Source organism: Gopherus evgoodei, chromosome 1, assembly GCF_007399415.2.
Source record: "Gopherus evgoodei ecotype Sinaloan lineage chromosome 1, rGopEvg1_v1.p, whole genome shotgun sequence".
In the NCBI taxonomy this organism is placed as follows: domain Eukaryota; kingdom Metazoa; phylum Chordata; order Testudines; family Testudinidae; genus Gopherus; species Gopherus evgoodei.
The window spans coordinates 144,102,980-144,117,116 of NC_044322.1; the positions used below are offsets into that span (position 1 = coordinate 144,102,980).

General features: G+C 38.4%; 1 protein-coding gene across 2 annotated transcripts in view; it reads right to left on the bottom strand.

The window, feature by feature from the left end:
• APOO (apolipoprotein O) overlaps window positions 1-14,137 on the bottom strand; it is a 98,496-nt gene that overhangs the window by 58,814 nt on the left and 25,545 nt on the right. For both annotated transcript variants that reach the window (XM_030575024.1, XM_030575015.1), the window contains exons 3-6: window positions 11,830-11,949; window positions 7,944-7,998; window positions 4,909-5,004; window positions 933-1,024 (exon numbers count right to left, since the gene is read on the bottom strand). In XM_030575024.1, the coding sequence (XP_030430884.1) occupies window positions 933-1,024; window positions 4,909-5,004; window positions 7,944-7,998; window positions 11,830-11,949 (363 nt within the window). The remainder of the gene's footprint in view (window positions 1-932; window positions 1,025-4,908; window positions 5,005-7,943; window positions 7,999-11,829; window positions 11,950-14,137) is intronic.

A 14,137-nucleotide genomic window follows, 5' to 3' on the forward strand; every position in this document is an offset into this window, starting at 1 on the left:
CAAAGAGCTACCTCCATCAATAACACCCTCAAGCAGATATCCCACTCTGTCTGGGTCCACGGGCAAAAGTTCTTACAGATGTCTTCCCTGTGGCCTTCACTCAGACACTTACGGCATTAACCTGCTGCATGATGCACACGTCTCGAAGCCGGGGGAACGGGCAAGCCCTGCTTGGGGGAACTGCTCACTGGGACTCTCCCGACTAACTAACACTGTCGACTAACTATCTATAAAACTATGTACAACAACCACTAAATCAGTCAATGGATATCTGCTGCTGCTCTTGTGAAGAAAGACAAGGCGCTGCAACCAACTGTCACAGACGGTAAGAAGGAACTGAAGAGGACACAGGGCCGGCGGTGCCTGATATACCACCACATGAGAGCGCCACTCCAGTGGGCATCACAGCCGGCCCTATAGATACTGCTAAGGCAGAACTCTCCGACAACTGTGCATGTGGGCATGCACACACCTAAAATGGAATCGACATGAAGAAGAATAAAGCACTCAAAGAAGAATAAATGTGTCAAAATGCAGTATATCCCATCAGTGAACAAAAAGAAGCACCAAATTTAGTATAAATGCTATATTTAGTTGCAAACATGTTTTAATAGTTACCAATCAATGAGAATCAACATGTCTTTAGGAAAATAAACAGTACAAATGCAAAACATAATTAAAATTGAGTATTTACATCAGGTTTCCTGCTTGCTGATTTAAATCATTTTGATTTAAAATCACTTCACTCAGTTTATGTCCAATTTAAACTGCAAGCTCCTTGGGAAAAGAAATGTATCTGCCTTCATTGTATGAAGGCCAAGCCTGCTGACAACCCTTAAATAAAAATGGTTTACTCATTAATTTGAAGATATGAAGAAATAAGTGACAGGAAGTAAGGGAGGTTTCCCACACCTAAAAGTGTAATCACTGACCTTTGCAATAGCAACAGCTTGTTGTGGATAATATAGTGAGGCACCAATTCCCATGAAGCCCACTGGATACACCAACCTCTTTATTTTTGAGCCTGTTCCATGGAAGAAAATATTTTCTGTTAGAGTACACGTTCTCCAGAAACTTGGATAGTGTAACTGTATTTTTTATATATATAATCATTCATCAGGTACATTATAATCTACCACATCAGTAATTGTTTAGTTTAACTGCTTTCCCAAGAAACACAATCATATTAGACTGATGAACTAATTTTTCACTCTTTTGAGAAGTACTTTTTAACAGAATCTTTCAGTGATAACTATCTCATAATTAAATCTGATGTGGGGATTAAAAAAATTTTTACCGGTGGACTAACCAAGACCTTTACTTTAAAAATATAAAGAAATATTGCTATGAGAATTATATAAACTTCTGTTCATAAAATGAATGTAAAGGCTTCTCACATGCTAAAATAGAATCCATTTGGCATATCAAGCAGAAGGTGTGTTCTATAACAGAGACCAGCCTTTACCAGCTATCATAAATATAGTTCTACCACATGTACGCTTGTGATATAGGTTTTCTTCCTGTTGGACTCATTATTAAGGTTGCATGAATGTAATGGAGATCCTCGATTCTGTGACGTTCCATGACTTCTACAGCAGCTGGTGCTCCACGCACTGCCCACTCTCACAGGTGCCACTACTGCAGCTCCCACTGGCTGCGGTTCCCAGCCAATGGGAGCTGAGGAGCTGGTGCTAGTGGCAGGAGCAGCACGCAGAGCCCCCCTGGCCGCCAATCCCCTAAGAGCTGCAGGGACATGCTGGTCGGAGCCGGGTAGGGAGCCTGCCAGCCCCCCCCCCCCAACATACACCAGCAGAGGTCCCAGGCCGCCCTCTAACCCTAGCAAGGATCCTGGGCCATCCCCACCCCTCCAGCACCCGGGCTCAAGTTTCAGTTAGGGGTATATAGTAAAAGTCATGGACAGGTCACGGGCCATGAATTTTTGTTTACTGCCAGTGACCTGTCCATGACTTACTAAAAATACCCATGACTAAAACATAGCCTTACTCATTATATACTTCAAAGTTAAAAATCATCATAAACTAGCTTCTTGACATTTCAAGTTCAGATGCGAAAATAAAGTGCTTTGATTTTTGTACTGTGAGTAAGCGATTTGCATTTCAAATCAGGTCCACCCCAAAATCATAAGATGGGGTTAAAAAGATAAAATTATGGGTTCTTTTTATTTATTTTCTAGTTCTTAAGCCTTTAGGGTATACATTTTCCACAACCCCAATGGTCATACATTTTTTACCTTTTTTTAAAAAATGAAAATAGATTCTCACATAATCACATGACTCCTGAAGTTGGAACTTTAAGAAAAAACATCTACAATCATGATCTGACAATGTTCTTCTCATTAAATACCATCATGAATGCTAAACAGTGTGTTTGTTCACTGCCAGAGAATAATCAAAACAAATTTCATTGGAGAAGCGTTAACACATTTGTCTGCTATAGTCACACATCACTTCCAGTTTGTTCAAAGAATTGCTCATTTCTGATTTTGTTAATGAAAACACCATTTGACTGTGCATAACATATCAACAATATTTCCTATAGAGTTATAGCATTAATCCATATCAACATAATGATTCACCACAGATACAGTTAAGTAGTGTCACATACTAAGAACTTCTACAAAAATGAGCATACATTAGAACCTCAGAGTTCCGAGCACCAGAGCTACAAACTGATTGGTCAACCACACACCTCATTTGGACTGGAAGTAAGCAAGCAGGCCACAGCAGAGACCAGGAAAAAAAAAAAAAGGAAGCAAATACAGAACAGTACTGTCTTAGATGTAAACTACTAAAAAAATGAGAACGGCCGTACTGAGTCAGACCAAAGGTCCATCCAGCCCAGTATCCTGTATACTGACAGTGGCCAATACCAACTGCCCCAGAGGGAGTGAACCTAATAGGTAATGATCGAGTGATCTCTTTCCTGCCATCCATCTCCACTCTCTGACAAACAGGCTAGGGACACCATTCCTTACCCATCCTGGCTAATAGCCATTAATGGACTTAACCTCCATGAATTTATCTAGCTCCCTTTTAAACCCTATTATAAAAAAAAAAAAAAAAAAAAAAAAAGGTTTGACAAGACAAGGAAACTCTTTCTGTGCTTGTTTTATTTGCACTAAGATGGTTAAAAGCAGCATTTTTCTTCTGCATAGTAAAGTTTTAAAGTTATATTAAGTCAATGTTTAGTTGTAAACTTTTGAAAGAACAGCCATAATGTTTTGTTCTGAGTTATAAACATGTCAGAGCTATGAAAAACCTCCATTCTTAAGGTGCTCATAAGTCTGAGGTTCTACTGTATTTCAAATTCCCTTTCCTAATAAAGCACAAATATACTAATTTTTTAAGCAATGCAATTAAATGTTATATTGAATTTCTACACTGCAAAATATGTATAAACATGTTACATTATACCGTAACTTACTTCTAGGTAAGCTCTACGTAGAGATGAGACCACAACAACATTCAAGAACCTTGCTTTGTCAGTTAACTTGCCAATTAAAGGGACATAGTCAACTTAAAAAAAGTTTCAGAACCAAATGTCTGGGTTTTTTTTTGCCTACTGTTGTTAAAACTAACTCCTAGTATGTAATAAAGATTAAAGGAAAAAAGCTATTTTTTTCAATTGGCTTACTTTACAGTCAGCTTCATTGTTTGCTGACAGCTATAGGCCCTGGAGAAGAGTGTTCACTGTGTAATAGCATTATCAGAGCTGAAACTGAAAGAACAAGTGGCAAGCAGAAGCAGGTGTGAGTCCAGACAGCAAAAGGGGGTGGAGGAGGGAGTGGGTGCATAAGCGTATTTGGCCCTTTCTAAAACCAACAGAGGAGCACAAAAACTAATTTAAAATAATTTTAAAGAAAACAATCAGAGGAACTGGCAGCATCCCTTTAATCACTAGTTCATAACTGGATAATCTCCTTAATTTCATAAAGTAAACTGTAAAGGGACAGCTGCTTATTGGAAGCTGTCTTTGTAAATTGAATGATGCACACTTCAGAGAGCATTATCTGCAAAAGTATTACAAAGCAAAATCTTCAATATTCAAAATGCCATGTTTAAATTAATTGGATACCTATAACAAAAAAGTCTGCAATTCTTAAGAAATGCATCCAATTTCCCTTAAGTCATTAACTAAAAAGTACTATTTTTTTTTCAAAAAACATGCTACCATACTGAGGGTATGTCTACACTATCTGCCGGATCGGCGGGCAACAATTGATCCAGAAGTGGTAGATTTATTGTATATAATCAAGATGTGATAAATAGATCCCCAATCGCTCTCCCACTGACTCCTGTATTCCACCGCCATAAGAGGCACAAGGTGGAGTAAACGGAGGAGCGGCAGCAGTCGACTTGACCCAGTGAAGACCTCACAGTAAGTTGATCTAAGTATGTCGACTTCAGCTACGTTACTGACGTAGCTGAAGTTGCCTAACTTAGACCTATTACACACACACACATACACACACACACACACGCACACAGTGTAGACCAGGCCTGATACTGGGACTGGGACTGTGAGGTGAAGTGGTGATACAACTAAATCAAGAGAAAGATTAGATTTATAAGATGAATGCTTTAGCATTACATTTGGTTGATAAATTGCAATTCTGGTGTTCCCATTAGATTTTATCATATTATTATTATAAGCACTATTCAGTAGTGGTGTCTTTTATAGATCAAATTTCTGTAACCAACAGAATCCATAACTCTGAAATTAAACAATATAAAAGAACCTTTGTAACAGAAATAATGTGTGTCAAGATACATTTCTGAGTCCTGATTTAATTGCACATATTGTAGTTAAAGACGTATTCATTTTTATTGGATGTTTAAATTATTTACCCCAACCTCATAAAATAAGCCATTTGAAAAGAGCGCCTACCTCTAGAAAGAAACAGTCCAACAATTCCAGCAAAACCAATGACACCAAGCCTTGGGTAAAATCCTGGCGGGGGATTTTTGAGAAATTCACAACTTTCTAAAATGAAAATCAGACCACAATGCATCAATGTAATGGAAAAACCTTATGATGAAAATGAACCATTAACACATATGAGCAAATGTTACAAAACAAACTGTTGTTAAACACTATTTTAACTGTCATGTATCTTTTGGCTCTAGTGGCAAAAATTTACAACTTTTGCAATCTTCTCTATTGACACACACATGAACTACTTGTTGATGAACTGGGAGGCTGTTGCTTATTTGGAGAACATTAATTGAAACATTATTAATGTTTCTTGAAAGTTCTAGGAGGCACATATTTTCATGCAGACTGTTACATGTTATCATTTGCCCTGGAAAACAGGATCTGTTCGTAGCAGCATTTCATTTTTTCAAATTGCTTTTGTAAGGGTGTTTTAGCTGACAGCTTGACTGGCACAGTAATGGGTTCTATATACCATCAAAGCTGTGGGCTTCCTGCAGTAGAAGCAGAGTCATTTTGCAGAATGTCACAATCTAATGGTTCTAGCTACCCCCTTGATTGTGTTTAACTCCTTATTTCCCAATACAATATAAAGATAGATGGGGAGAAAAAAAAAAGTCTTTAGAGTCAGTCCATTTCAGGAAAGTACATGTAAAAATCTTGTATTTTTAGAGTTTGCCAGATTAATACTTATTCTTTAAATTATTTTTTAAATATTATATATATATACACACACACACGCATGCATGCAGACTTTGTAACAAGTTCTCTATGTGTGTGTGTGTGTGTGCGCGCACGCACAAGAAAACAATTTCACTATTTCCAGTCTGAGCAGATATTTAAGTTTCAGAAAACGGAATGCAGTTTTACTAAAATTTCCAAAAACAGTATAATTATTCAAGCGTGCTGCACTAATAACTAACACTAGTAAGTACTGGAATGCAATGGTCTACGGACACTCATTTATTAAGCCAGAAGGGGCTCCCATCCCCTTGACCTCCTGCCACTTAACAGAACATCAGCATTGTAGAACAATTTTTAAAATTAGTGTACTACACAAAAAATGTTTTCAGAAACTGGTGTAATTTGGAGGGAAGGAAATCAGTCCATGACTCAACTTTAGCTTATTAGGATCTCATCAATTGCATAAATAGTGTTGATATTTACAAAACAATTACATTTATATTCTGTTGCCACCTGGTTATGCATACAATTTCATTTCTCCGTTAGCTGAGTTTCCTGCAGTTTGCTGTCTGCCAGTCTCCGCTACAAAACCTCTTGTGGTTTTGTCATCTGTTACGCTTTATGTTTTAGTCAGCTGACAAAACCAGGAAGAAAACTGTGCATTTATTTTACTTCCCCATTCACACAATTTCAGTTAAAAATGAAATCCAAACAATTATTTTAACTTGCCATTAAAAGAATACAACATAAAAAAAAAGTGTTCCCCCTCTCCTGACTTGTGCATGTATATAAACTTAGATAATCCGTTGCTGCACCAGGGCTCAGAATTAAGGTAATTTAAAAGTTGATTCTTTTTCTTTCATTGTAACATAGGAATTGCCAAGACTAGAGCAACAGTTCAGCCTCCTGTTTCTAACAGCGGCCAGTCCCAGATGCTTCAGGAGATGCAAGAAATTTACAATTGTGGAATAAACTGCCTTTAGAGGACATTTCTATCTAGTATCAGTTAGTAATACATCTATGCTCTGAAGAACAGAAATGTTATATCTCTAACATTTATCAGCTTATCTGATTCAAGGGTGGATGTAATCAATATCCATATAAATACGTTATCATTTTATTAATTCTTGGCCTCAAAATCTTGAGGCAATAAGCTCCCAAGGGTTATTTGAGACAGTGTGTAAAAGGTATTTCCTTTTATGTGTTTGTGGCTGTTCAATTTAACTGAACATCTTCTTGTTTTTGTAGTACAAGAACTGGTAAATAAGAAAGGTTGATATAGGTGCAAAATAAATAAACGGTCTCAAAGCTATCACATCCTTTCTTGTGCCCCAACACTGTGCTAGCAGATCCCTATGCCCATGTGGTGCCTCACTGAAGTTTGCTTTGGTCACCCTATCTCAAAGATATAGGGGAAATAGATTGGGACAGTTTAGTTTCGAGAGATGAGAAATGTGCAGATTCAGTTATCGAATTTAAAACGGCCAGCTCAGATTAATTTGAGAACACTGCCCAAGTGTGCTTAGTTTTAGCATGTGAATTAAGTTGTGTGAGTGGTTTCTGTCTCCTCTCATGTCCCACCAACCCAGACAATCCCATAGTGAGATTGGAGAGGTCAGATTTTGGGCAACTAATCCTGAATGACACAGGTATGGCCAAATAAAGCTATTTGTAGATTCTACTATTTTCACAGAGTGATTTGCATTGGTTTCAGTAAGGCTGCCCGTGAACAGATAGCATCTTGTTCCTTGCTTGGCCCAATTATCCTAGATGCCCCTTTAACTTATACTGTGGATGTTCTTTATGTGGACCCATTACTTAGAGCCTGTTCACACCACTAATACTGCAGATGTACCTGTATAGTGCCATAATGTAGACACTTGCTACAGAGACAGAAGTGGTTTTTCCATTGCTGTAGTTAATCCACCCCCTTGAGAGAAAGGAACGAGAATGACCTAGCTGTGTCTATACTGGGGATTTGGTCAGTTTAACTACATCTTAATATTTTTACACTCCTAATTCAACCCAGCTATGTTGCTTAAGTTTTGGTGCAGGCCAACCCTTACTCTTGCACTGTTTACAACAGACATAGGACTATGCTTTTAATTATCAAAACCATAATACCATGATGCTCCACAGAAGAAATTCAAGAAATTCATAGAACAAATAACAGAAAGATTTGAAGTGCTGAATAATGTTTAATGGAGCTTTGAGCTAAGAGAAAGCACATGTAACCATAGCCATGGATCATAATTTTTCTATCAAGCACCTCACCTATTAGTAAAGTAAAATGTAAGCTGATTTACCTCTACCACGTTCAATAGTTCTTTCTACTTTGGGCATAGCGCTAGTGTAAAGATCCTGGAGAGAAAAAAAAAGGAAAAAAATATATACAGTAGCAAAACAGAAGTAACTGTTGATTATAATAACCTGAGGAAGAGTGACAACATTCGTTTTATACATTCCATGTCAATTTAGGCACAGCAGCCTTGTATGTTCGAGACTGTTAAATATGCTTGCAGGTCTTTTTATTCAAGATCAAATCAGCAAACAACATTAAGCACTCTTTTCTGCCAAAACTGAATGATCTCACAGTTAGCATAGAATATTCAGAAAACTAAAGGGACTTCTCTGGCACATATGTGCAGTTCTGATTTTATCCATGCTACCAAGACCTCTTCCCTTCTGTTCCCTTCTCCACTCACAGTTTTGTTTGCCTAGTTTTACACTTGACATTAAACACAGCAAGGAATATTTTCAACTGTAAATTCTGAATGAAGATTGTGTCCACTGCCTCAAAAATGAGGAGACGACAAAATTTAGCACTGCACCATGATCCCGATGATACAGCAGAAATTAAGGAATTATGCAGTTGCTCTCCTACCACATCATGCGCTGGTATCTTGGCATATCCATGCACTACAAAATAAATGAATTAGCACAGAAGAGGAAGGCCACGTAGCTATACAATAACTCATAGCTAGTGATCCATGGAGAGATATTAATGATTTTGAATGTAGTTATTTTCTCTTTCACCAGACTAGATGATGACAAATTGGTATAACAGTATTCTTGGAGGATATGAGGGTTAAATGCATACAGACGCCAATTTAATGCATGAAAAAGTGAATTAGTCCAGATGCTCAGTACTGGAGCTACAATAGTTGTCCCAACTGCAGGAATAATTTTGAGACTTCTCCTGTACTGGAAGCACTCAGGTCATGAAGCAAGAATTCACACTGCTCTTATTCTTCAGCTATTGAGAAACTTAATCACACAGATGCACTGATGCCTGCCTCGACAGAAGAACAACATCTTAATATTTGCAGGGAGATAGTGCACAAAATTACCTCTAGATAGGTAAACAAATCAATAGGTAACACACCCATTCTTAGGAGTTAAGATATAGAGAACAATCTTGCAATATCACTTAAATAATTTTACACCCTAAATTTCAGGTACAGGGAAATGAAAGGACTAAAGTAGTATACTGGGTAAGGGAACAATATCTTTAGGGCTCTCATTTATTTGCAGCAGTAACAACAACAAAAATCTACCACGGAGAAAGAGTTCACATGTGGTAGATTAAAGCATAAATCAATCAGTTTACGGGAGTTGGTTATGCTATCAGCTGGTACAAAAGAGCAAGGTCTAAAGATTTTATAGCATGTTAATAAAAGCCTGAACTTCTGCCATGCAGAGTATGATGCGCTCCATTTTGCAGCTTTAAATAGTTAAAGTAGCCTTTTAAACAATTTTTCTAACAGTTAATTATCAAAGCATAAAATGGTACACAAATCTACTCAAAACTGGTTTTCATTTGTTTTCTGGATTAAAACAATTTTTAAATGTCTGAAAGAGCCACCCCAAAATGCCACTTTCTGTAACACAATGGGAGAAAAGCTCTCCTTGAGATCAAAGTCTGAATAAAGTCCCTAAAATTGTGCACTTTCCTTGCCTACTGTGTCTGTTAAAAACACCACAGTATGGTGATATTGCAGACAGGAAAGCTATCAGTTTACTGTGTAAACAAAAATAAGGCAGGGAAAGAGATTAACAGACCGCAGAGCTTTACAGTACAGAACAGTAAGTACTCTCCGTCAGCCCAACTGAATTTCCAGACAGGTCAGCCCTCTCTGAAGTTCCACTACCAGCATGGATGTTTACACTGGTTGTTCCAGGCAACCAATAGAACACAGGAATTTAAAGAGGTCAGACCCAGCATGTAAACAGCCATAAGCAGAAAGCCTTTCAGATTCCATTTAACATGGAAGCCGAAATACCACAGTAAAGGGTCTGACACATCAGGGATTATGTCAGTGTCAAATTGGAAAATCCACTTTATATTGAAAAGAGCATGTATTTCAACCTCCATTTTGATTGCCATCTTTAGTGTGGCATTGTTGTGCATCCGTTTTGTAGCAGGGATTAGACAATTCAGTGGATAGACCAAGAGTCCCCAAATGCACCTGCATCCTGGCTGGCGGTCGAGCATCCGCCGAAATGCTGCAGAATTTCGGCAGCAACGCCTCTCGATGACGTCGCTTGCCACTGACAAGCGGCATCATCAAGAGGCATTGCTGTCGAAATTTGGCGGCATTTCGGTGGATACTCGACCGCCGCCAAGGTTGGAGACCACTGGGATAGACTGTCTAGCAAGCTGTGACAGAGCAATCAAGGGACATTGGTTGTACCCTAGTGAAACAAAGATTAGCAACCAGCAGGCCAATGACTTTGAATGAGACTCTACCCAGAAGCCAAGAGGGGGACAACCATAGCTTATAGCCTGGAAACTCCCCCAGAGAAGAGCAGGAGCAAGAAATGCATCAGAGGTTGTTTTAAAAAGAGCAATGTCCTAAGCAAAGGCATCCACTCCATTGTCACATGCAGAATGCTGGGCCAAGCATGAAGAGCTGTCTGGCCTAAGAACTGGACCGAATCCAAGGTTCAAAAATGTGGTGAGGTCAGCCTGAAGGGGACCCCGTTCAGGGGTTTGTTGTTTTCCCAGGAGCTGTAATTCTTGTGCTGTTTAGAAAGTAAAAGCATTTGTGACTAACATATTCTTTCACTAAGTCTGCGTTCACTGCATTACTGACACTGTTGTCCCTAGGTGTGTAACGAGGCTACCAGACCTCCCATAGCGAGGTGGCCTCAGAGGTGTGACATTATACGCTTAAAATTTGACCACGTAGATCATTTTTGCTACTACAGTTATATAATTGTAACAAATCTTGTACAAATTATGTTGAATTTGATTCCTATTTGTACACATACATCATTTTCATTTGCTTCTGGGTAACGCCCAGGAGATAGTTTACATCCGGTCTAGCCAGCACATTGTGACTAGACTATTCAAGTTGATGGCCCATCATCAAATACAATGGGTCATGGAAGAAGCTTATCCCCACCTGATGGATTTTCCTGTCAATATTTTAGTCAGAATATAGGTAATGGCTCCTGCATTGATTCATCAAAGTATGCAACGGCATGTGACCAGCTTTAAGAGCCTGAAGGGCCTCCTTTTTTATACTGTTGTTCAGTCCTTTAACTTGTATTGTATAGAATTTAATTGTACTTGAGAGAACAACAGAAAATCTAGGTAAAATCTAGGTTAAAATGATCTGTACAGAGGACCACAATGCTTTGCATATGTTATACAATTTCTTATGTATATTGCAGTAATCTAACTTCCTCCTTCCCTTTCCCTGCTAACTGCCACAAAAGGCAACAACCTACACAAAGATAGGGGAATTGGGTGTTGATAGCAACTCTGCTATTTTTAAGACAAGGAGAAATTGTTAAAAACTTAAGAGCTAAAAGACTAGGGGGCGGAAAAGGGAAGGTTTTTGCAGCTCAGACAAGGGAGATCAAGGTTGAGTTTAGAAGTTTCGGGGGGAAGGATTCTAAAGCTTTTTGGTTGTTTTTTTTGGCCAAAAAGAGGTACAAGATTTGGTACCATGCACAATTGCAGAAAAAAAAAAAAAAACCATTTCTTTTTCCAGAAACACTTCCTACTGACTAAAATATCTTTAAATATTCAAACCCCTCAGAGATGTCTTTCTGCCTTTTTTTAAAAAGCAATTCACTAATTCAGATCAAGACAGGTTTTAATGTCCTGTCATAAGCATAATCCTCAAATCATCCTTAACTACGGAAACATATGAGTACTTCCGTAAGTTAAAACTGCTATACCTGACACCAAGCTGTATATGGCGCCACAGAATGCCGCAGATACGAGATCTCCTCTTCCAACTGGGTTTGTGATTCCTCCACATATTTAGACTCATGAGTTGGACAGGAGTAGAGTGAAAGCTGTGAATATTTGCAAACAAGAGGTTAAAAAGGTAGACTTGTACAAGAAAGTCCTCAGGGCAGGAGCTGTATAATTCAACGGTGCCTAGCGCAAAGTAAATGATACTACAAGACATTATAAAAATACAGTCAAGCTGTGAGAATTCTATGTGATTTAATGAATAAATTAAACACACATCATGAGGCGAGCCTTACTAATTGCTCCTCCGTTCAGCCAAACAAGTTGATGGCTAATCCAATTACAGGTTTAGAAATAGAACATCAGACTCATTTGGTCCCAAAAATCACATACATAATTGTGAGAAGTGTTTTCTATACTTGATCAGCAATATTGGTTCTCAGTGTTTGTATTAAGTGTACTAGATCTTAGAGCAGTCATTTTCTGTATTTATCCAAGCCATTATTAAAGACTTTAAGTAGTTTTTAAATTAACAGTTTGGTGGGCTTTTTATTTAGCAGAGAATTTGAGATTTACAGAAAATTGTACTATGTTTTGGATGTTGCAATTGTTACCTTCAGTAGTAATGGACAGCATTAGGAACACTGTTGTGAATGACATACGTGGGACATCTAAAGTAGTAGTATTTACATAATGAAGACACACCTAACGTCATTAGTAAGACTACGATTTAGTCACTGGTATTTTTAGTAAAAGTCATGGACAGGTCACGGCAATAATCAAAAAGTTTCAGCCAGTGTCCTGTCCGTGACTTTTACTAGAAATACCCCCAACTAAATCTTAGGTGTTGGGGAGGAAGGGGTGCTCCAGTGGATGCTGCTCCTTCTCCAGGTGGGGGAGGGGGGCAGGGGGCTGCTGCTCCTGGACCACTGATCTGGGGCAGCACCCGGGACCAGTTGCCTCGGACCACTGGAGCAGTGGCTGGTGCGGTGACCCCAGGGCTGCACCAGCCACTTGGGCCATGGCATCAGCCACTGCGGATGTCACAGAATCCATGACTTCCCTGACCTCCGTGAAAGACTCACAGCTATAATAATTGGATATTAGCCTTTTAAAAAAATGTAAACTTGTGTCACTACTTGAAGACTGACACCTTAACATTCATTCTATTTTACATGCTATTGTCCTCTCGTTTATTTTCTTAAATATGAGCTGCAGAAATTTGGCAGAGATTTACAACCATTTAATTGGAATGCATGCAAGAAAATGCACATATAATAAGTACTCTTTTTAAACAAAGTATGACAAACTTATTTTCCTAAAGTAATAAGAAACACAAACTGCAGATTTGCTGACATAGTACACAAGTGGCTTGACAGTCATTTCATTCTAAATCTTAAGTTCAGTCCCTCATAATACTCTCCAATAAATTCCTTTTTAGGTTGACATTTCTCATACCTAGTGTTACCCCAAACCTACTCTCATTTAAGTCCTTTAAATTTCAACAAACCAAAAGCCGTTTTTAGTTGTAGGAAAGAATAATAATTCTTTAATGTCAAAAGTATTTGAGTGCAAAATGTTCCTTTTTTTTTTTTTTTTAAAGTCAGTGTAACAAGCCAAGCACCAGTTTAAGCACAGAGGGACTCTTAGAGAAGCCTGAAGAGATCTTTTGGGTCTGGTGCTGTCTAAACAGACTTGGGGCTGTAAGCAAATAAGTTATCCCCTGGTTTGTTGTGTACCCCCTGCATTTGGAGAAGCAGCACTTTTGTACATTCCTTGTGAATGAACAAGATGGCATCACATAATATATCAGATTCCATGATCAGTTTCTATTCCCAACTGGAACAACTTACAAGGCCTCAAATTTTGACTAGCCATTCAGATAAAAAAAAAAGAGGTAACGGCCAATCCATACGCAGCTTTAGTGTATAAACAAATGTGTTTTTAGTAACAGCTATCCAGATGAATGCACAACTGAAGGGCACATAGGCTGTTATTTCTGTAATCCTGCTTTTCACCCTGATTTTTTTTCTGTTTTTCATTGTGTTTTGTCCATATTTAAGCCCTGATCCTTTAATGCAAAGTCTGGGGATTCCTGTACACATGTAGAATTGCAAGCTAGTAGGTTGCATTGCAGGATTGTAAACCAGAGAGGGCAGGGACCATGTTTCATCTCTAAAGTGAATGATAAATACAGTTGTATTTTAAGATAGACAAGCTTTTGGCTTTGTTGCTTTATGTAAGCCTGCAAACAAAAGCCAGCAGAACTCATCATATAAACGGCACATA